The sequence below is a fragment of the Saimiri boliviensis genome, chromosome 5 (assembly GCF_048565385.1).
Source record: "Saimiri boliviensis isolate mSaiBol1 chromosome 5, mSaiBol1.pri, whole genome shotgun sequence".
NCBI lineage: Eukaryota > Metazoa > Chordata > Mammalia > Primates > Cebidae > Saimiri > Saimiri boliviensis.
In genome coordinates, this window is record NC_133453.1 from 80,221,782 (window position 1) to 80,245,165 (window position 23,384).

The 23,384-nt window shown below is 35.8% G+C and overlaps 1 protein-coding gene across 26 annotated transcripts in view; it reads left to right on the plus strand.

The window, feature by feature from the left end:
• Positions 1-23,384, plus strand: part of BAZ2B (bromodomain adjacent to zinc finger domain 2B) — a 423,693-nt gene that overhangs the window by 376,279 nt on the left and 24,030 nt on the right. For 19 of the 26 annotated variants that reach the window (XM_074399602.1, XM_074399607.1, XM_074399604.1 and 16 more), the window contains 7 exons: positions 4,267-4,919; positions 5,343-5,616; positions 5,788-5,943; positions 7,327-7,487; positions 16,583-16,893; positions 17,279-17,414; positions 22,316-22,462. In XM_074399602.1, the coding sequence (XP_074255703.1) occupies positions 4,267-4,919; positions 5,343-5,616; positions 5,788-5,943; positions 7,327-7,487; positions 16,583-16,893; positions 17,279-17,414; positions 22,316-22,462 (1,838 nt within the window). The remainder of the gene's footprint in view (positions 1-4,266; positions 4,920-5,342; positions 5,617-5,787; positions 5,944-7,326; positions 7,488-16,582; positions 16,894-17,278; positions 17,415-22,315; positions 22,463-23,384) is intronic. The other 7 variants (XM_074399612.1, XM_003921949.4, XM_074399616.1 and 4 more) reach the window with 3 other exon arrangements.

Here is a 23,384-nt window from a genome sequence, read left to right on the forward strand (position 1 = left end):
TAAGCTCAGAACTTTCAAAGGTATGAAAGCGAAGTGCCTAGACGGATCAAAACTGAGAAACATTACGTACCCTACTTAGTATTTTGTCATAATATTTGGTACAGATGGCCATTTCTGCCACTAGACTGTGAGCTCTTAGAGGGCAGAGACTAATTTTGGCAGGGGAGTTACACTAACATAGATAATCTGGGAGCAAAGTATGCATTGGATTGAAAGAAGAAGTAAAGAAACTTACTGTGGAACCATTACAGTAACCCAGCTAAGAAGTAGGGAGGCCATAACCTTAGGAGCAAACGGAGATTAAAGGAAGATAGAAAGAAGGATCTTGAAGGTTGACTTACTGTAAGAAATTATTGAGCATGATGTAGCCAAAGTGGGGATTAGAGATCAATTTAATGACTTAATTCCCAATAGAAAAATTTTGGGCCGGGTATGGTAGCTCACACCTTTACTCCCAGCACTTTGGGAGGCCAAGGCAAATGGGTCAGTTGAGGCCAGAAGCTTGAGACTAGCCTGGGCAACATGGCAAAACCCTGTAGCTACCAAAAAATACAAAAATTAGCAAGACGCGGTGGCACACACCTATAGTCCCAGCTACTCAGGAGGCTGAGGCACAAGAATTCCTTAAACCTGGGAGTAATGAGCCAAGAGTACACCACTGCACTCCAGCCTGGGTGACAGAATGGACCCTGTCTCAAAAATAAATTAAATACATACCTAATACAAATTATGATACTTTAAAATGAATTAGAGTAGTTAATAGGAGGGGTTGTTTGAAATGAAATTAAGTCAAAGTTCTAGTATGGGAATCTAATTTAAAATGACAAAATTACAGGTCATTTAGAAATATAGAACCCAGGAGACTTGAGAGCAGATTTTTTTAAAATGCCCAGGTGAGTGGCTTTTTAACCTTAGGTAAAATTAGAATCACCTGAACAGCTTAAGAAACCAACCAATCTGAGCCCTACCCAGACTGGTTAAATATTCAATATGATTAAGAGTCACATTTTTCTTAGTCACTTGGACATGTAAACTTGAAGTATCTAGGACATCAACTTTCCTTCAGAATACCTGAAATCAGTCTCTGCAACACTACTAAAATCAGTTCTTCATCATTATGTACCTGGATTATTACACCTGTCCTCAGCTTCTCTATATACAATTCTTCCTTCTATTACATTCTGTCATCATATCATTTCTGTACTCTGAAACCTTAAATATAACCTATAACCTATAACCTATAACATGATGTTATAAATATGTACTTAGCTGTAGGAGTTCAGTCAGGGTAGTGGGAAAAATTGTAAAATGGACACAAACCTTGGAAGGCTGGAGGATCTTGCAAAAGCCTCAGAATATGATTTGGCTAAAGGCAGCCAGATTCTCTTATCTGGTGCCTGAAAGCTTAAGTTAAGTAACTAGTGGATGTAAAGAAACTGATCTAGATAAGTTAGTTTACTTAGGCCTTGGAACCTGGCCTTTAATCATCTGTAAGACTGCCATCTCTGGGGAGGGCGACCATATTAATTATCCATAAGTGTGTTGACTCAAAGCCTTTGTCATTAAATCTATACTTAATAAATGCCTGCAGTGCCAGCTGGTGAGGGCTGCACCCTCCTCGGTGTCTGTGAGTGGCCGAGACCCCTAGCCCACTCTTTCACTGGATATCTGTGTCTGACTGCTTTTGTTCATCCATCACTGAGTCAGAGTCTGCAGGTCGGACTCGACAGCCTGGCATTCAAGACTGTATACAATTCTGACTCCAAGCTGTCTTTACACTCTTCTCTAACGAGAATTCACCTAGTCCAGTCTACTCACTCAACATGTATGTATTCCTCCCCTTGCATCTTGGCCAAATCTTGTTCATTATATAATAATCTGCTTTTCTTCTACCATCTAAATTTCACCCATCCTTCTTGATCCAGCTCAAATCCTAAACTTTTCCATAAACTTCCCAGCTTATTTAAGTGGAACTTTTAATATATGTGAAATTGAGCTTCCAGAAAAGCAGATAATTAATTAGACAATTATTTTAGTACATTTATATATATACTATTTCCTTATTTAAATCTTACAATCTTCATTAGTACTTTTTATTTTCCATAGTGTTGGAAGGATAGTACTTTCTGTATCACAGGCAAACTTAAAATACTTTAAGATTTAAATAAGTAAATAAATAATTTATTTATAAGGTTTATAAGAATAGCTTATGAGACCGTTTGTTTTTTTGTCTGTTTTAATTTTAGGCCTCTCAGATTAAATAACATTGATCGAATTTACATATTAGACCTCCCTTTCCATCCAGGCTCTTCTGCATAACCTCTCTGGACCCTGATTTTTCTTTCTGCCAAAGAATATTAATAAGCTCTATATAAATTCTTTGGTTGTAATAAGGATCATTTCAGATAATGGATCTAAAAGAACTACAAAATGTTACATAAATAGCAGTTGTATTTTGTGCTATTATTTGTGGTCATTGCAGAGCAGGGGGAAGTAGGGATAATTTTTCACTTAGTTTATTTTCTTCTGAAGTTTTTTGTTATTTCATTAATAGATCTATTAATATATCTGATATTAATAGATAATACATATTAATATTAATCATATATATTTACTAATATATATGATATACATATGATATATATATGATTAATAGATCTATAAATGAAATAATAAAGGAACATACATCTCCTATATTCTATATGCTGTGAACTTATAACAGATACAAATTTCTTCTTTTTATTTTACCATTAATTAAAATAAGGGAAAAACTCAGACTATTTATTCATCAAGTGTTTATTTGCACCTGTACTGTCTCTTGTACTAAGTGCTGTGGAGAGGCAAAATAAGACCAGGCTCAGCGGCTCTTGCCTGTAATCCTAGCACTTTGGGAGACTCAGGCAGGAGGACTGCTTGAGCCCAGGAATTCATAACCAGCCTGGGCAACACAGGAGGACCTTGTCTCTACTAAAAATCATTTATTATGTGGCTGAATGTGGTGTGCACCAGTGATCTCAGTTAATCAGGAGGCTGGCACAGGGAAATCACTTGAGCAAAACAAGATGCAAAAGAATCAGTTAACCTGTCCCCATCCACAAAGAGCTCACAATCTAATTGGAAAGATACAGCGCTTATGAAGACAAAGAGAACGTACAAGTGTATAATACGAACAAGTAGTGTGTCTGACAGGCAAGGCTGATAAGGATCAGTAAGTGTCAAACTAGTAGAAACTACCATAAATTAATGGGTGCTGAAAGTTAGTTCAACATTAATAATATACTTTATTCTCATCATCTTACTACTTTTTAAAAGTTCCTTGAAAGAGTAATGTGTTCTTAATAAAATAAGGTTAGATTTAACATTAAATGCACAAGTTTTCAAAAATTCTTATAATAACATTAACATCAATTAATATTATGGGGAGAAGATATCAGCCTTCTAATGACCAGAAATAATGTAATCTAGATTTTCACCTCTCAAATATTGGCAAAGACAAATTATTGACAGCATCGAGTGTCATAGAGGGTGTTGGCACACAGATGCCCTCAGATACTTTAATGTGAGTATATATTGATCCAGGCTTTCTAGAGGGCAGTTTGACAATGTATTTCAAAAACTCTGAAAAGTACACTTCTTAGTTTTTTTCTAGGAATTTATTTTAAGGAAATAAATTGGGGGAACAAGTCTAAAAATACAGACAAAAGGTCAATTCATTATTTACAGCACAGTTTATAATAGTGAATAATTGGGATCTATTATATATCAGTAGAAGATTGATAGTTTAATAAATGATATAGTTATGATATATTTCATTCTGTAGCCATTAAAATTTACAATGAAGTTATACATTTATCGACATGTCAAGGTGTTTACAGGGTATTATTCAATAAAATGCTGTAGTAGTTTAGAATATCATATATGTAGCAGAATTTCTTTTTTTAATTATATGGATTTAAGTGTGTATGTATCATATAGAGCACTCCTAGAGGTTTAATACAAAAATATTAAGGGTAATTTTTGCTGTGTAGTAGAGCTTTTAATATTTTTTGCACTTTTAATATTTTCAGATTTTAATTTTTTTATAACAAATACGTTAATTTTCCAGTGAGTAAAAGCTATAATCTATAAAAAAGGAAAATATAGGGAGTATTAGGTAATCTAAAAAGTTTAAATATTTATGCATATAATTTGATAAACAGTAATGACATTTACAGTATTGGTTTGATCTAGAGTAACTGGTCTTCATAATGCTTTTTTATTTTGTAGGACTAGAAGAAATTGCAAAAGAAAGAGAAAAACTAAAAATGGCAGAAAGTGTCCATATCAAAGAAGAAATGTTTGAGACTTCTGGGGACACTTTAAATTGTTCAAATACAGATCACTGTGAACAAAAGGAAGATCTTAAAGAAAAAGATAACACAAATCTATTCCTTCAGAAACCTGGCTCGTTTTCCAAATTAAGCAAGCTTTTGGAAGTAGCTAAGATGCCTCCTGAGTCAGAGGTTATGACTCCTAAACCAAATGTTAGTGCAAATGGGTGCACATTGTCTTATCAGAACAGTGGAAAACATCCATTGGGCAACATCCAGTCAACAGCAACGCAAAGCAATGTGGAAAAGGCAGACTCTAATATTAATCTGTTTAACAGTGGTTCAAGTGGTCCAGGAAAGTTCTATAGTCCTCTCCCCAATGACCAGTTACTAAAAACGCTGACTGAAAAGAATAGACAATGGTTTAGTCTTTTGCCACGAACTCCTTGTGATGACACTTCACTTACTCATGCCGATATGTCAACTGCTTCTTTGGTGACTCCTCAGTCTCAGCCACCATCAAAGTCACCTTCACCTGCCCCAGCTCCTCTTGGATCTTCTGCTCAGAATCCTGTTGGCTTAAATCCATTTGCTTTATCACCCCTTCAGGTTGGTACTGCTAACTGCAACTCATTTTGGTATTGCTTTATGTAATCTTTGACTCCATGGAGATTTTGCTCAAAGGGGGATCACTCAAATTGTGAAAATATTCCTACTACAGTATGAAAACTGAAGCAACTCAGAGTTTCTGTCACCAAGGTTCATTAGAACTACTGATTTCTAACCTTGGCCTAAGTCGTTTTTAATTACTTTTTAAATTATTAGTGTAACAGTATATCTGAAAGGTAAATTACTTTGGGGAACAAGAACATGGAATTTAACATTTTTATTGCTAATACATTTCATTTTCCTCCAATTATAATAAATGAAAGAATATTTGTCAGAATTTTGAAAGTAATTTCATATTTTAAACATTTTTCCTAACTTCTTAGAGTAATCTACTTTTTATTAATATATGTTTTCTTTTTGCAGGTGAAAGGTGGAGTATCTATGATGGGACTTCAGTTTTGTGGGTGGCCCACTGGTGTGCTCACTTCTAATGTTCCATTTACGTCATCTCTACCTAGTCTAGGATCAGGGTTAGGGTTATCAGAAGGAAATAGTAATTCATTCTTGACTTCCAATGTTGCTTCAAGTAAAAGTGAATCTCCAGTACCACAGAATGAAAAGGCCTCTTCAGCACAACCTGCAGCTGTTGAAGTAGCAAAACCAGTAGATTTTCCTAGTCCAAAACCTATTCCAGAAGGTAGGTACATTGGGATGGTTTATAGCCACTTGATTTCAGTATCATGGATTTTCCTATATTATAACTGAATATTTAATGGCTCTATATGTAGTCAATAAATCTTTTTATTTCCATAGTGTCATTTCCTATTCAAAATATTTGTAAAAGATGTATTTATTTGTCTTGACTTAGAAATGCAGTTTGGTTGGTGGAGAATTATTGACCCAGAGGATCTAAAAGCTTTGCTCAAAGTGCTACATCTCAGAGGAATAAGAGAAAAGGCATTACAAAAACAAATTCAGAAACATTTGGATTATATTACTCAAGCCTGTATCAAGAATAAGGATGGTATGTACCTAAAAGAGATTTCAGCTTTCTTGCTTAGTTATAAGAAGTATTTTATTCGAAAGCATATTTTAGCACAACCTCCTGGTCCTTTGTATTCATGAGTTCCACATCTGTAGTTTCAACCAATTGCAGATCAAACAGACTCAAAGAAAAGAAAGATGGGTGTATCTGTACTGAACATGTACAGACTTTTTTTCCATATCATTCTTCCTTAAATAATACAGTGTAACAACTATTTTCATAGCATCTACATTGTCATAGGTACTGTAAGTAACCTAGAAATAAAAGCATACAGGAGGATGTATGTAGATTACATGCAAATAGTACACCTTTTTTTTTTTTTTTTGGTGAGAGAGTCTCACTGTGTCACCTAGGCTAGAGAACAGTGGTGCAGTCATAGCTGATTGCAGCTTCGAAGTCCTGTGCTCAAGCAATCCTCCTGCCTCAGCCTTCTGAGTAGCTGGGACTACAGGCACATGCCACCACATCCAGCGAGTTTTTTTTTTTTTGTTTTTGTTTTTTTATTTTTTGTAGAGACAGGATCTCACTATGTTACCCAGGCTGGGCTTGAACTCCTGGCCTCTAGTGATCCTCTCACCTCAGCTTCCCAAAGTGCTAAGATCATGGGCGTGAGCCACCACTCTTGGCCAACACCATCTTATATAAGGGATGTGAGCATCTGTAGGTTTTGGTGTTCATGAGGGTTGGGGGTGTCCTAGAACCAGTCCCCCACAGGTATCTAGAAACAAATCATATCTTAATTCACTACTATTTTTTTCTGTTTTACTCAACGAACTATATATATATATATATATATTCTTTCTTTCTTTTTTTTTTTTTTTTTTTTTTTTTTTTGAGACAGAGTTTCACTCTTGTTACCCAGGCTGGAGTGCAATGGTGCAATCTCGGCTCACCGCAACCTCCGCCTCCTTGGTTCAGGCAATTCTCCTGCCTCAGCCTCCTGAGTAGCTGGGATTACAGGCATGCGCCACCATGCCCAACTAATTTTTTGTATTCTTAGTAGAGACGGGGTTTCACCATGTTGACCAGGATGGTCTCGATCTTTTGACCTCTTGATCCACCCGCCTTGGCCTCCCGAAGTGCTGGGGCTACAGGCTTGAGCCACCGCGCCCGGCCTCTATTTATATTTTTTAAATTGATATTCACTGTCTTGTAATTTTTTACACCTGCAGACATACTGTTTTGTGTTTTTTATGGTGTTTCTACTTTTAAGAGTAAGCTGCCCGTACATACACAGTACATTTGTGTATGTCAAGTTAGATGTACATGGCCCCCTTAGAATTTTATTCACTTTCTGGAAGAAATCTCTGAGGGGAAAATCTTAATAAGTGGATTTTTAAATTAATTTCTTTTAAAATGTAGTTGCTATTATTGAACTGAATGAAAATGAAGAAAGCCAAGTAACTCGAGATATTGTGGAGAACTGGTCAGTAGAAGAACAAGCAATGGAAATGGATTTGAGTATCCTTCAACAGGTAGAAGATCTAGAAAGAAGAGTTGCATCAGCAAGTTTACAAGTGAAGGTAAAATTGAGTTGGAAAAAAGTCTGTTTTTAGGATAATGGAAGGTAACTAATATGTATTACATGCCTAATATATGCTAGTTAATGTGCTAAATGTTTTTACTTTATCTCATTTAATTCTGAAAATAATCCTGGATTAATTTCCTCCATCTGGTAAGGAACCAGGTTCAGAGTAAGTAATGTGCCGATGGTCATATAATAAGTGCCTAAATGTGCATTTAAATGAAGTCTGACTCCAGACCCCGTGTTCTTTATAGTAATCTTTCTGCCTCCTTAATGATATTCAGAAGTATTATTTCTGATGCTCAGTTCTTTACTACCAGCAGAATTCCAGTTTCACCGAGATGAATGTGATGATCTAGTACAAATCTTATCAAACTCCTGTTGTAGTGTTTCGTATAGAGCCATGAATTTCCTTATATACAAGCCATGGTATATGCCAGACTTTTACACTATATAGTTTAATTTGGAGACCAGTATAGATATATGCAAATATATGTTATAGATACAGTGACACATGCACACATACCCTGAATGAATAAATAAGTAAATAAAGTTTTTATTTACTTATTTATTCATTCATTCATTCATCTATCATCTGGGCATTTTCACGTCATTGATAATGATCAGAACTGGCTTCCAGTGGACAAACAAAAGGAAAACTTTACTCTTGTGGAAGAATTTTTGGTTTTGTAAAGAGGGAGGGTATAAAGGTCTCCTTAAAAGCATGAAAGGTTTAGAACCTGCTAAGGTTCTATTTTGGGTTTTGGTGGTTTCTTTTCTTTTCTTTTTTTTTTTTTTTTGAGATGGAATCTCACTTTAGCACCCAGGCCAGAATACAGTGGTGTGATCTTGGCTCACTGCAACCTCCACCTCCAGGTTCAAGCAATTCTCCTGCCTCAGGCTTCCAAGGTACATGTCACCATGCCCCGCTAACTTTTGTATTTTTAGTAGAGATGGGGTTTTACTACGTTGGCCAGGCTGGTCTCAAACTCCTGACCTCAAGTGATCCACCTACTTTGGCCTCCAAAAATGCTGAGCTTACAGGCATCAGCCACCATGCCTGGCCAGAAACTGCTAAGGTTTTAAAGATTTAGAAAATTTAATCTCCATGTAATCTGATTTGAAATACCGTGCTTTATTCAAAATGAGAAATTTATGGCATAATGCTGTCCTTTTCAATAACTGAGATTTTGCTTTATAATTAGTTTAACATAGGCATTTGGACACTTTTGAAGATCTCAAAAAATGTAGTTTTCCAGAGCTAATAAAATATCCCTTTCTTGTGACAAACGTAATACCAACCTTGGGAAGCAAAAATTTATTATTTGCTGAAACTATTGTGCTAGTAAATTATGTGTCTCTTCCTCCTGGTACTACAATACAGTGTAAAAGTGCCTCATGTATTCTCATCTATCTAGCATCTTCAACAAATGAACCCTTTCACGCTATTTTATTTTCTGGAGAAATGAAAATTATTCCATTTAGTGCTATAATTTTTTAACATGTTTTTGGAATGCTTACATTACACATGTCACCGCCTTCTGAAATTGAAAATAACAAGACTGATTTAAATATCCTGGTGACACAGGAGCTTCAGTTTGAAGACCAATTATTAGACAATAATTCCCTCAGGAAACGAGAAGAGGTTTTGCCCCTAACCTAAATGATCTTAGTGTGCTTTGCTTTTAAAACTGTTACATCTGCTCTCTCTAGTCTGTGGTTGTCCTCTCAGTTTGTCAGTTGTTGCTACTTGCTGGTTTAAATTTGATTGGTTCCACAAGCCTTATTTTCCTCTAGCTTTTTCCCATCTCACTTGCCAATTCTAGTTGACTGTTGGTTGGGAAAGTATATCATCAGGCTTTTAGAAATTATGTGTAAAATCGGAGTGTGGGCCTGAAACATTTTCCTGGTGACATACTCAGATTTTGGTCCATTGACCTTATCACATTGCTGGCTGCTCAAATGTTCTTGGCTGTGTTCTCAGTAGCGAAGATAAGTAAATTTGTTTTATAAATTGTTTTAAATTCATAAATAATAATGTACAGTATCATGAAGTACATGGTAATGTTTTGGTACATATAACGTATAGTGATCAGATCAGAGTAATTAGCATATTCATTATCTCAAACATTTACCATTTTTTTCTGTTAAGAATACTCAATATCCTCCTCTAGCTATTTGAAAAAACATGTTATTAACTATAGTCATCCTACAGTAATATAGAGCACTAGAACTTCTATCTACCTACCAGTAATTTTGTATTCTTTAACAAATCTCTTTATGCCTCCCTGCCCCTACTTTTCCCAGTCTCTAGTATCCTCTGTTCTACTTTTTACTTCTATGAGATCAGCTTTTCTTTTAAGCTTCCACATGAGTGAGAACATACAGTGTTTAACTTTGTGTGTGCCTGGCTTATTTCACTTAAAATAATGTCCTCCAGTTCCATCCATGTTGCCTCTAATGACAGGATATTTCATTCTTTTTATGGTTGTATAATATTCTGTTGTATATATATGCCACATTTTCTTTATCCATTCATCTGTTGTTGAACACCTGGATTCATTCTGTATTTCAGCTATTTTGAATAGTGCTGCAGGAAACATGTCTATCATTAGAACAATTTTCTTTTCCTTGGGATAAATTCCCAGTAGTAGTTTGCTGGATCATGTGATAGCTCTATTCATAGTTTCTTGAGGAACCTACATACTCTTCTCCACAGTGGCTGTACTAGTTTATATTCCCACCAACAGTATGTAAGAGTTCCCTTTTCTATGCATTCTTACCAGCATCTCATTTTTTTTTCTTTTTGATAATAGCCATTCTAACTGGGGTGAGATAATATCTCACTGTGGTTTTAATTTGCATTTCCCTGATGAGTAGTGATGTTGAGCATTTTTATATATATTTGTAGGCCACGTATATGTCTTCTTTTGTGAAATGTCTGTTTAGATCACTTGCCCATTTTTAATCAGATTGTTTGTTTCTTTGCTGTTAAGATGTTTGAGTTCCTGTATATCCTGGATATTCATCTCCTTGCAGATGAATTATTTGCAAATGTTTTATCCCATTCTGTGGGTTTTCTTTTCACTCTTGAATTTTTCCTTTGCATACAGAAGTTTTTTCATTTAATATAATCACATTTGTTTATTTTTGCTTCGGTTACCTGTGCTTTTGAGGTTTTATATATAAAATATTTTCCCAGACCAATGTCCTATTTCTTCTAGTAGTTTTATCATTTGGAATCTTCCATTAGATCTTTCACTTATTTGAGTTGATTTTTGTGTAGGATAAGAGATGGGGATCTAGTTTCATTCCTCTGCATATGGATATCCAGTTTTCCTAGCACCATTTATTGAAGAGACTATTCTTTTCACAATGAGCATTCTTGGCACCTTTGTTAAAAAGCAGATGGGTTGTAGAGTTGTGGATTAATTTCTGGGGTTTTTTTGTTTTTTTGTTTTTGTTTTTGTTTTTGTTTTTGTTTTGAGACAGAGTCTCACTCTGTTGCTCAGACTGCAGTGCAGTGGTGTGATCTCAACCCACTGCAACCTCCACCTCCCTGGTTCAAGCAATTCTCCTGCCTCAGCCTCCTGAGTAGCTGGGATTACAGGCATGCACCACCATGCCTGGCTAATTTTTGTATTTTGATAGAGACAGATTTCACCGTGGCCAGGATAGTCTTGATCTCCTAACCTCACGATCTGCCCACCTCAGCCTCACAAAGTGCTGAGATTACAAGTGTGAGCCACCATGCCCGACATTCTGGGTTTTCTATTCTATTCCTTTGGTATATGTGTCAGTTTTATGCCAGTACCATGGTGTTCTGGTTACTACAGCTTTGTAGTTTATTTTGAGGCCTTGGTAGTTTGATACCTCTAGCTTTGTTCTTGTTGCTCAGGATTGCTTTAGCTATTCAGAGTCCTTTGTAATTCCACACAAAATTGAATATTTTTTCTTTATTTCTGTGAAGAATGTCATTAGTGTTTTGATAGGGATTGTGTTGAATCTGTAGATTCCATTGGGTAATACTGTCATTTTAACAATATTGATTCTTCTGATCCATAAGCATGGTCGTATCCTCTTATTCTCTTCGGTTTTTTTCATCAGTGTTTTATAGTTTTCCTTGTAGAGGTCTTTCACTTCTTTGGTTAAAATTCACTCCTAGAATTGGGTTTTTGTTTTAGTTTTTGTTTGTTTGTTTGTTTGTTATCTATTGTAAATGGGATTGCCTTCTTGATTTCTTCTTCAGCAAAAATTTGTCGTTCATGTATCAAAATGCTGCCAAGGCTGGACACAGTGGCTCATGCCTGTAATCCTAGAAATTTGGGAGGCTGAGGTGAGAAGATCACTTGAGCTCAGGAGTTTGAGACCAGCCTTGGCAACATGGCAAGACTCCATCTCTACAAAAAAATACAAAAATTAGCTGGGTATGGTGGCACATGCCTGTAGTCCCAGCTACTTGACAGGTTGAGGTTGGAGAAGGGCTTGAGCCCAGGAGGCAGAGTTTCCATGGCTGTTTGGGCTCTTTTTTGGTTCTATATGAATTTTAAATAGTTTTTTTCTAGTTCTGTGGAGAATGTCATTGGTAGTTTGATAGGAATAGTATTGAATCTGTAAATTGCTTTGGGCAATATGGCCATTTTAATGATATTGATTCTTCCTATCTATAGGCATGGGATGTTTTTCCATCTGTGTCATCTCTGATTTCTTTGAGCAGTGTTATGTAATTCTCATTGTAGAGATCTTTCACCACCCTAGTTCGCTGCGTTCCTAGGTATTTTATTGTTAGGAAAAGTAACTTTTTGTTTCGTTGATCTTTTGTATTTTTGTCTCAATTTTGTTTATTTCTGCTTTGATCCTTATTGTTTCTTTCCTTCTACTGACTTTGGGTTTGGTTTGTTCTTACATTTCTAGTTCCTTGAAGGGCATTGCTAGATTGTTTACTTGAAATCTTTCTACTTTATTGATGTAGGCATTTATTGATATAAACTTGCCTCTTAAGACTGCTTTTGCTGTGTCCTATATGTTTTGGAATGTTGTGTTTATATTTTTGTTTATTTCAAGAAGTTTTAAAATTTCATTCTTAATTTCTTCCTTTACCAGTGGTTGCTCAGGACCATGTTGTTTAATTTTCATGTATTTGTGTAGTTTCAAATGTTCCTCTTGTAGTTTTTTTCCATGTAGTCAGAAAAGATACTTGATATAATTTCAAATTTTAAAAATTTTTTGAGATTTGAGTCTTAACATATGGTCAGTCCTGGCATATGTTCCATGTGCTGATGAAATGAATGTGTATTCTGTAGCTGGTGGATGAAATGTTCTTTAAGTGTCCATTTGGTCTATTGTACAGATTGAATTCGATGTTTCTTTGTTGATTTTCTGTCTAGAAAATCTATCCAGTACTGAGTGGAATGTAGAAATCTCCAGCCATTATAACATTAGGATCTACCTCTACATTTGGATCTAATAATATTTGCTTTATATACCTGAGTGCTCTGGTATTGAGTGCATATATAATTATTATATTCTCTTGTTGAATTGATCCCTTTGTTATGTAATGTCCTTCTTTGCCTCTTTTTATAGCTTTTAACTTGAAGGGTTGTTTTTTTTTTTTAATGTGATGTAAGTATACCTATTCCTATTCACTTTTGGTTTTCATTTGCATGGGATATTTCTATCCATCCATTCACTTTCAGTCTTCGTATCTCTGACCGGTGAGGGGAGTTTCTTCTAGGCAGCATATAGTTGAGCATTGTTGTTGTTGTTGTTTTAATCCAGCCAGCCAGTCTATGTCTTTTAAATGGGAAATTTAATTAATTTACATTCAGGGTTACTACTGCTATGTGAGTGCTTACTCCTATCAATTTATTGATGGCTTTTCAGTTGTTTTCCATAATCCTTTGTTCCTTACTTCCTTGCTTATTACATATTTTGGCTGGGTTTTTTTCTATAGGGATACTGTTTATCATCAGGCTTTTTAAGATTATGTGTGTAATAATTTTCTTTCTTTCTCTTTCTCCTTTGTGTATTAGCTTTCACAGTAAGTTTTATAGTATGTTTTCATGATGGTGATTATTATCTTTATACTTTCAGATGTAAGACTGCTTGAGCATTTCTTACATGTCCAGTCTAGTGGTGATGAATTCCTTCAGTTTTCCTCAGTCTGTAATACGTTTTTTCTCCTTCATTTCTGAAGGCTAGCTTTGCTGGGTATAAAATTCTTGGCTGGTAGAGTTTTTTCTCTCACTACTTTGAATATATCATCCTATTCTCTGTCTGCTGAGAAATCTGCTGTTAGTCTAATGGAGATTTCATTATATGTGACTTGACAGTTTTCTCTTAATGTTTTCAGAATTTCTTGTCTTTTGACTTTTTATAGGCTGACTATAATGTGCCTCAGAGAGGACCTGTTTGGGTTGAATTTCTTGGGATTCTTCAAGCTTCCTAGACCTCCTGAATTTTCATCTTTCTCCCAAGACATGGGAAGTTTTCTGCTATTATTTCATTAAATTTGTTTTCCTCACCTTTTCTCTTTACCTTCTGTAACACCCGCAAGAATATGTGTTTGCTTAATGGTGTCCCATAAATCCTATAGGCTTTTTCTTTCTTTTTTCCTTTTTCTTTGTTTTCCTTTGTTTCTTTTCCTCCCCCCCCCCCCCCCCACCTTGGCCTGCCTGTGTTATTTCAAAATACCTGTCTTTGGGTTCAGAATTTCTTCTCCTTGGTCTAGTCTGTATTTTTGGTCTAGTCTTGCATTTCTTATTTTATTCATTGAATTATTTAGCTCTAGAACTTCTGTTTGGTTCTTTTTTATATCTGTTTGTCGATTTTTCTCATTCAAATCATGAATTGTTTTCCTGATTTTGTCAAATTGTCTTTATATATTTTCCTATCTTTTTCTATCAAACCATGTATTTGTACCCATTGATCAATTTCTCTGAATCTCCCTCCCTTCCTACCCTTCTCAGCCTCTAGTAACCACCAATCTACTTGCTACATTCTAGAGTAAAGTAGCTTTTTTAGTTCTCACATATGAGTGAGAACATATGATAATTTGTCTTTCTGTATCTGGCTTATTTCACCCAGCATAATGTCCTCCAATTCCATCCATGTTGCTGCAAATGACAGGATTTCATTCTTCTTTATGGCTAAATAATATTCTGTCCTGTAAATGTACTGCATTTTTTAATTCGTTCATCTGTTGTTGGGCATTTAGGTTGATTCCATATTTTAACTGTTGTGAATATTACTGCAGTAAATATTGGAGTACAAGTATCTCTTCCATATATTGATTTTCTTTCTTTTCTCTGTATATCCACTAATGGAATTGCTAGATCATATGGTGGTTATATTTTTAGATTTTTGAGGAACTGTCACGCTGTTTTTCATAGTGGAGAAGTTGGTTGTCTACCTTGATCTTGCTTTTTTCAGTGTAGAAACTGTGAGTTGGGGGGAAATTTTCTGTGTGCTTGGTACCCAGCAGAATGAGGGTAGAGAGGCATTGTGGATGTGGAAGTTTTATTTTCTTACCATCTGCTCAGAGATTTTTCACTTCTCTCTTGCCCCAGGAACTGTCTCATCCTCATGTTTCAATTTTGGCATATCACTGGTGATCATCTCAGTGCCTTATGTTTGTTTTTGGTTTTTTAGGTGGTTGGTGGCAGGGTCAGGGGGTCAGTGGGGGCAGGAAGTGAAGCCAGCTTGCATCTGTGCCACCGTTTTAGAGTCCATCCTTCCTTTCTAAATATAAATATTCTACTGAGTTAAAGGAGAAGAACTGATCCTAGTATATAAGATAAAATAATTATATCTGAAGAGATGTTTACATTCATTCTGTTTTTTATTTAATATACATTTATTTAATACCTATTTCATCTCAGGCAGTGGACACCAAAAATTTGGATAAAATGTTATTCCTACCATCAGAAAGCTTGTCATAGAATAGGGAGGTAAGATGTATACATATGCAGAATCTAGTAACTGATTGTTGAGAACAGAGTAATGCATTAATTTAAAAAAAGAATACTGACTTCTGGCAGAGATATGGAAGAGATCATGGAAGATTTCATGTAGAAGTTGAAATGGAACTTAAGAGAATGAGTATGGGTCGGACAGTTAGAGACTAGGGAATATCATAATAGGAAGTGGGAATAGCATGCACAGAGTGCAAGGATTGGGAAGCTTATCCTGTGTTTGTGGAACAGCAAGTTATAGAATTTAACTGCAACATAAGATTTGTGAATGGGAACATGAAAAGGGATAGATTGAGGTGCTTGAATGCTATGGCAAACATTTGCTAAAGAATAGGAAATCTTTGAAGGATTTTAAGCTACAATCAAGATACATGTATTGACTGCCCATTGTTTGCTGGCACCGTACTGGAGATAAATGAGTAAAAGCAGACATAGTCCCTGCCTTCATGGAATTTAGAAGTAGAAAAGTATTCATCAAATAATTACACTAGTATAAAATTGCATTTATCACAAGGCTAAGGAGCATGATCCTATGAGAACCTGTCAGAAAGGGACTTAGCTCCTGAAAGAGGTCAGGAAAGGATTTCTGTCGGGGATCCTTTCATGTTGACGTGAATCTTAATATGAGAGCTACAAAATTAGTGGCATTAACTAGATGAAGAGGAGCAAGGAAAAGCAATAAAGGTAATAGCATATATGAAGCCTCTGCTGTCAAAGGAAAAATGTTGAACACAGAAGGACCTGCACAGAAGAATAGTGGAAGGATGAAAACAGAAAGGAAGGGCAAAGCTCAGAGGCTACCCAGACATTTCCATTTAAGTGAGCCCATGAAACTGATAAGCATTTTAGTCTAAAATCTTAGAAAATATTTTGCTGATTTTTTTCATACCTTTCATAATAGCAAAAGTTTATAAATTTTATTTTTCAAACTTTTCTTACAACTATTTCTTTTAACTTTTTGTTCTTATTTCTACCCAGTTTTAGGAAACACAGGTGTAAAAACTTTTAGTAAAGATCCTTGAGATCTGCCAGTATCCAATATTGTATTTTAAGTAACGGTAATTCACCCATCTGGCATTTTAAGAGGAAACCGTAATAACAGTATTCTCTTGATATATAGGGTTGGATGTGTCCAGAGCCTGCATCAGAAAGGGAGGACTTGGTATATTTTGAACATAAGTCATTTACTAAATTGTGCAAGGAGCATGCTGGAGAATTTACTGGCGAAGAAGAAAACAGTGCTTATGCACTAGAACGGAAGAGTGACAACCCCCTAGATATAGCTGTAACCAGGCTGGCTGATTTGGAGCGGAACATTGAAAGAAGGTATCTGAAGAGCCCCTTAAGTACCACCATTCAGATCAAACTGGATAATGTGGGCACAGTTACTGTCCCTGCTCCTGCACCATCCATTAGTGGTGATGGTGACGGGTAGGTTATTGAGATTAACTTGAAAAATTATTGTGCTTCTTTGCTAATTGGAGCCTATTTTCTATTGCCTGTTATCTATGTATCTTCTTGTATGTCTGTGATCCATATGGATCATGCTATTTGCATGGTGCTTTGTAAAAACTTTTTTTTTTGTTATGTGCGTTGATAATCCTGCAAAGTGATCTTACATTTACCTGGTTGTGACTAAGCTTTGAGGCACGTAGCCACAGTCTGTGCACTACATCAAATTTAGTTGCTTAAACCTTATACTTATTGGCTGTTACATGTTTTTGTCATTGCTTGGCTTTCAGTGTGATGATTGTTTCACATTCAGTAATCGTAAGTGTGGACATGACCTACTTAATTTTTCTATATTTCAATGCAGAATTGAAGAGGATATTGCTCCAGGGCTCAGGGTATGGAGAAGGGCATTATCAGAAGCTCGCAGTGCTGCACAGGTAGCTCTGTGCATTCAGCAATTACAGAAATCAATAGCATGGGAAAAATCAATTATGAAAGTTGTAAGTGTTTTTATTTAAGAAATACTATAACTAATTTACTTTGTCCTGTTTCTTCCAACCTCCAGATCTTTCTTAATTGTACATTACCTATTGTCATAATAATGTATGCTATACTTGAGAGTTTCTCTAATTCTAAAAGATTTTTGATACTTTCCTCCTTACTGAAGGAACCTTTCAAATGTCTTATCTTTTATTTGTTAAAATCTTGCTTCTGCTTCCTTTGAATATTGTTTATAACTCTAACTGAAGTTGTCTTCTATATTCCATCAGTGTAATAGTTGTTAATCTAAATCTTGAAGGCTGTTTCATTCTTGTAAACAGTTCCATTGTTAACATTACCTGCTGTATTACTGCATTGCTAAAACATCTTTTTCTGTCAGTTTTCTTTTTTCTTTTTCTTTTTTTTTTTTTTTTTTTTGAGACGGAGTTTTTGCTCTTGTTACCCAGGCTGGAGTGCAATGGCGTGATCTTGGCTCACCACAACCTCCACCTCCTGGGTTCTGGCAATTCTCCTGCCTCCTCAGCCTCCTAAGTAGCTGGGATTACAGGCATGCACCACCATGCCCAGCTAATTTTTTGTATTTTTGGTAGAGACAGGGTTTTACCGTGTTGACCAGGATGGTCTCGATCTCTTGACCTCGTGATCCACCCGCCTCGGCCTCCCAAAGTGCTGGGATTACAGGTGTGAACCACTGCGCCCGGCCTCAGTTTTCATTTTTTAATTTTAAGGAGCACTTAGATAAGTACATGCAAAATAAGCAGAGAACTGTTAGTTTATGTGTTTGGCATCGGATGTGGTAAACATGAGTAGTAGTTCCTTGAGTCTTTCCTCTACTAATTAAAACTAGTTTTTCACCTTTCTATAAGCCCAATTAGCTTATCATGTAGTAAATCTCTATTTTGTACCAGGCACCAAAATGCTGCGTGTTCAAAATAAAGAGCCATAATTCATGTTTTCCGGAGAAATATTTATTTTGAATCATGTACAAGTGCCCCTCTCATCTTTTTTATATATCATATATAGAAGTATCTATTATACGTAGTCTTTTAGGAATTACTTTAACATTTACCTTTTTTTTTCTTTTTTGAGACAGAGTCTCGCTCTGTCACTGAGGCTGGAATGCAGTGGCATAATCTCAGCTCAATGCAACCTCCTCCTCCTGGGTTCAAGTGATTCTCCTGCCTCAGCCTCCCGAGTAGCTGAGATTACAGGCACCTGCCACCATGCCCAGCTAATTTTTGTATTTTTAGAAGAGATAGGGTTTTACCATATTGGCACAGCTGTTCTCAAACTCCTGACTTCAGGTGATCCACCCACCTTAGCCTCCCAAAGTGCTGGGATTACAGGCATGAGTCACTGCACCCGGCCACCATTTACTTTTGAATGACAGACTAGCTTTAAAATGTAAACATGCCGGGCACGGTGGCTCAAGCCTGTAATCCCAGCACTTTGGGAGGCCGAGGCGGGTGGATCACGAGGTCAAGAGATCAAGACCATCCTGGTCAACATGGTGAAACCCCGTCTCTACTAAAAATACTAAAACTTAGCTGGGCATGGTGGCGTGTGCCTGTAATCCCAGCTACTCAGGAGGCTGAGGCAGGAGAATTGCCTGAACCTAGGAGGCGGAGGTTGCGGTGAGCCGAGATCGTGCCATTGCACTCCAGCCTGGGCAACAAGAGCGAAACTCCATCTCAAAAAAAAAAAAAAAATGTAAACATACGAGATTCCTTTTCATGAATGACTAAAGGTGAAATTCCTTTACTTAAAATGGTTGTTTTCCTGAAGAATTGATTGTTAAATAACTGAGCATTCTTTGTTTCATTTTTACCTTTATACTTCTACTATTCAAGTCCTTATTAATTCCACACAAATAAATTATGTTTCTTCTATGGTTTTTCACTGTTTCCTAAAATATCTATGGAATAATGAATCTGCAGTTTCACAAGGTGCTCCAATACAGGTCTTTCTCAATTCAGATTGGAATTTACAATAATTTCTTTTTTTTTTTGAGACAGAGTCTCTGTTGCCCAGGCTGGAATGCAGTAGCGCAATTTCAGCTCACTGCTGCCTTGGTCTCCTGGGTTCAAGTGATTCTCCTGCCTCAGCCTACTGAGTAGCTGGAATTACAGGCATGTACCACCATGCCCAGCTATTTTTTGTATTTGCAGTAAAGACAGTGTTTCACCATGTTGGCCAGGCTGGTCTCAAACTCCTGAACTCAAATGATCCGCTCACCTGCCTCGGCCTCCCAAAGTGCTGGGATTACAAGCATGACCCACTGCACTTGGCCCAGAATTTACTATAAATTTTAAGGCACTGTTCGATTCATTTAATAGCGTTTTTACCAGGTACAGATTTTTTTTCTTCTAAAAATTGTTATTGAAACCAGCTTTAAAGGCACCTTAGACAATATATTTGGTAAGATCTAGACAATAATGATTTTTTTAAAAAAGAGAGAGAGAGACTGAAACTGAGTTCTTGCCAGGTATGGTGGTGCATGCCAGTAGTCCCAGCTACTCCAGAAGCCAAGGTAGGCTGATCGCTTGAGCCCAAGAGTTCGAGGCTATAGTGTGCAATGATCACGCTTGAGAATAGCCACTGCACTATAGTCTGGGCAACATAATGAGACCTTGTCTGTAATTAACATTGAAAAAAAAAAAAGATTAAGTCCTAGATCAAAATGAAATTTGTAGTTTTTTCTCATCTACATCAAAGCAATCATCATGATGTGTTCAGTTTTATTATAAACTTATACACAGAAACCTAAAACTTGTATCGAAATCTGCTTTTATATTGATGTATTTAAATTCTGCAATGTAAAGCTTTATTTCCATTTTTGCAGATCCGTTCACCTTTCCCTGTTCTTCATATACACTTATCATTTAGCTCCATCTCTCACAATCTTCATTTTCTTTTTCAAATGCTTAATAATACATTTTTTTCACTATGAAACTACCTTGAAAAGAAGGCAGTGTTTCATATTCAAAGATTAAGAAGCACTTTATAACCTTTAGAGACATAACAGTGCCTATAATAATCCTCATAGTAATTCCTAACAAAATATTAAAGTGCTCAATGTCTTTAGAAATACCCTGTTGAACAAAAATCAAGCTTACCAAGAAAAAGAGGGAGTTGTTATAATTTGCCTCCAGATAATTCTCTATCCACAGTATGCATTATATTGTTGTTAAACAATAGGCAGCATCCACTGTTTTTTACTATAGTAGCAAAGTAATAAAGTAGCAAATATTTGGTAGCAAATATTTGGTACTGTAGTACCAAATACTAATATATTTACCATAACACTGTGAGCTGTTACTGTAATTTTTCAAAATTGTTATGAGTTTGATATCTGTCACTCTTTCTTTAAAAGTATCAGAAAATAATTTTATTTTTAAATCCTAAGTATGAAATGTAAGACAGACCTTGTAGTATTTTTAGTTGCCTAGTAGAGAAAACAATGAGTATTTACTTACAGTCATGAAACTGTTTTTTAAATTGTGTTGTTATAGGGATATAAATATAACCTTGCAATTGTTATCGCTCAGTGAATATTTTCACAATGGAAGTTGTAATGATGTAATTCAAGTATGGAGAAATAACACCATCTTAAAGTATTCAGTGATGGGGATGTTAGAAAAGGTCATAGAATAGATACTGATTGTTGGAATGTTAAAGCTTGCTGCTTTTGCTCTTGGTAACCATGCCAATTTTAATATGAAATATATAATATATACATTTGATAAATATTTGTTAACTTGAATAGTGCGTATCTGCTGTTTAAATAAGATTCTAAAACTATCATTGATATACATACTGAGTTAGATCAGAAGACCGTTTTATACTTTCCCAGACTAGGATATAATGTTGCATTGAAAATTAAAGTAAGTTTGAACAGTTATTCTATTTTTTTTAAGAGCATATAAATACCTAACTTTAAAGTAGTTTAAATGATTTCTTGTTAAATGTTTTCATTTTTAAAAATATTGATTGCAGGACATTTTCTTTTGTGACTGGAATATGAACTAAATGTCAAAAAAAAATGTTAGTGTTTACCATTTTTTAAAGCCATCTTGAAAGTTTTTACTTGTCTAACTTTTCTTCTTTCCTTTGTAAAACTTAATATATAGAATATGTGTACATGGAAGAAGTCTTCTCTTTGCAGATTTAAAGTTTTTAATTATATTAGAAAATTTTCAGTAGTAAACAGTTTTATTTTTAATTCTAAAAAATAAATAATGACCTCTTAATTTCTTAAATGTATCTTTTTTTCTTTAGAAACTATTTTGTAGGATCCCTTTTCTGCACTTGTGACACATGTTTGATTTGGGTTGATTTTCAGAGTTTCCTGGTTTGAACACATTTTCCCATCTATCACAAAATATAGGTGAATTAGTCAAAAATCTAGGGTTATCTTTTTATTATACTTAATTATACTAATACAACTTTGGTAATTTTGATTCTAAAAATTACTCTAACTTATTTCTTTCTCAGGATATCATGAGGAGGCTCTAAGATAAGCAAAAGATGAAGCACATTAAACAAATAAAACACCATGTATTAAAGCTATTCATTGCTTTATGTGCTCTAATGTCATGTTAATTATTTCATATGTTAATGTGTACATGCTTCTGAAGTGTGTGCAGGCATCCTGCCTCTAGCTTTGTTCTTTGCAGTGTACTTGAAATGTGCATTTACCCCAATAGAACTGCTCACCCGTCATGTGGTCCATATCTGTGTAACGAAAGATACATAGATGTGTATGGCTACTGTATATTTGTTAGCAAGCGGAATGAATGTTCATCACTAATATAAAATAGGAATTATGGTGTGTTTAACATCCCAATCACTATTATTCATAGCAGAGGGTTAATTTTAAATGATTTTTCATGTATTATAGTACTGCCAAATCTGTCGAAAGGGAGATAATGAAGAACTGCTTCTTCTTTGTGATGGTTGTGACAAAGGCTGTCATACATACTGCCATAGACCCAAAATTACAACAATCCCAGATGGAGATTGGTTTTGTCCAGCTTGCATTGCTAAGGTAAGACTGATCTAAAACTAAACTTTTTGTTTTATTTTATCTTTTTATTTTTTTTAATACAGGGTATCAGTTGCCCAGGCTGTAGTGCAGTGGTATGATCATAGCCCACTACAACCTAAAATTCCTGGGCTCAAGCAATCCTCTGGCCTCAGTTTTGTAGCTGAGACTACAGGTGTGCACTGCAGCCAGCTAATTTTTTTTTTTTTTTTTTTGAGCGATAGTCTTGCTGTGTTGCCTAGAGTAGTCTCATACCTGTCCTCAAGCAATCCTCCTACCTCAGCCTGCCAAGTCACTGAAATTATAAATGTAAGCCACTGTACCCAGCTCCAAAATAAACATTTTAATTACTAGATCAAAATGCAGATTTTTATGGGGTTTATATTTTGAAGGCAGACTCTTCGAGGTATTCTCTACCTCAGTGATTCTCTCCCATGTTTAATCTCTTAACCTAATCATTAACAGTAACCTAATTATTAATAATCTCTTAACCTAATTATTAACTACTGCCTTTCCATAAACTCACTTCAGACACCCATCTGTCCACCTCCTCTTTTCCTTCCAGTTCACTTCCTGTAGCACTTCAACTCCAGCAATCCTTTGATCTCACCAGGACTGTCAGTTTGAGTTAAGGCTTTTCACTGTCACTCTCCACCTTCATGTCCTCTCTTTCCTCCTAATCTATCTTATGTGTCATTATCCCATTATCCCAATCATTGCTTTCACCATTAGGTCCTATGCCTCCCCCTACCCAACTTGGTAAAACCATTATTGTGGTTAATAACAACTCTGATTTCTCCAGCACCTATACCTTTGTATTTGAATATAGCTGTGGAATACTCAGTCTTTAAATTCAAGGCATTAAGGGCTAGGGATGTTGGCTCATGCATGTAGTCCAAGCACTTTGGGAGGCCGAGGCAAGCAC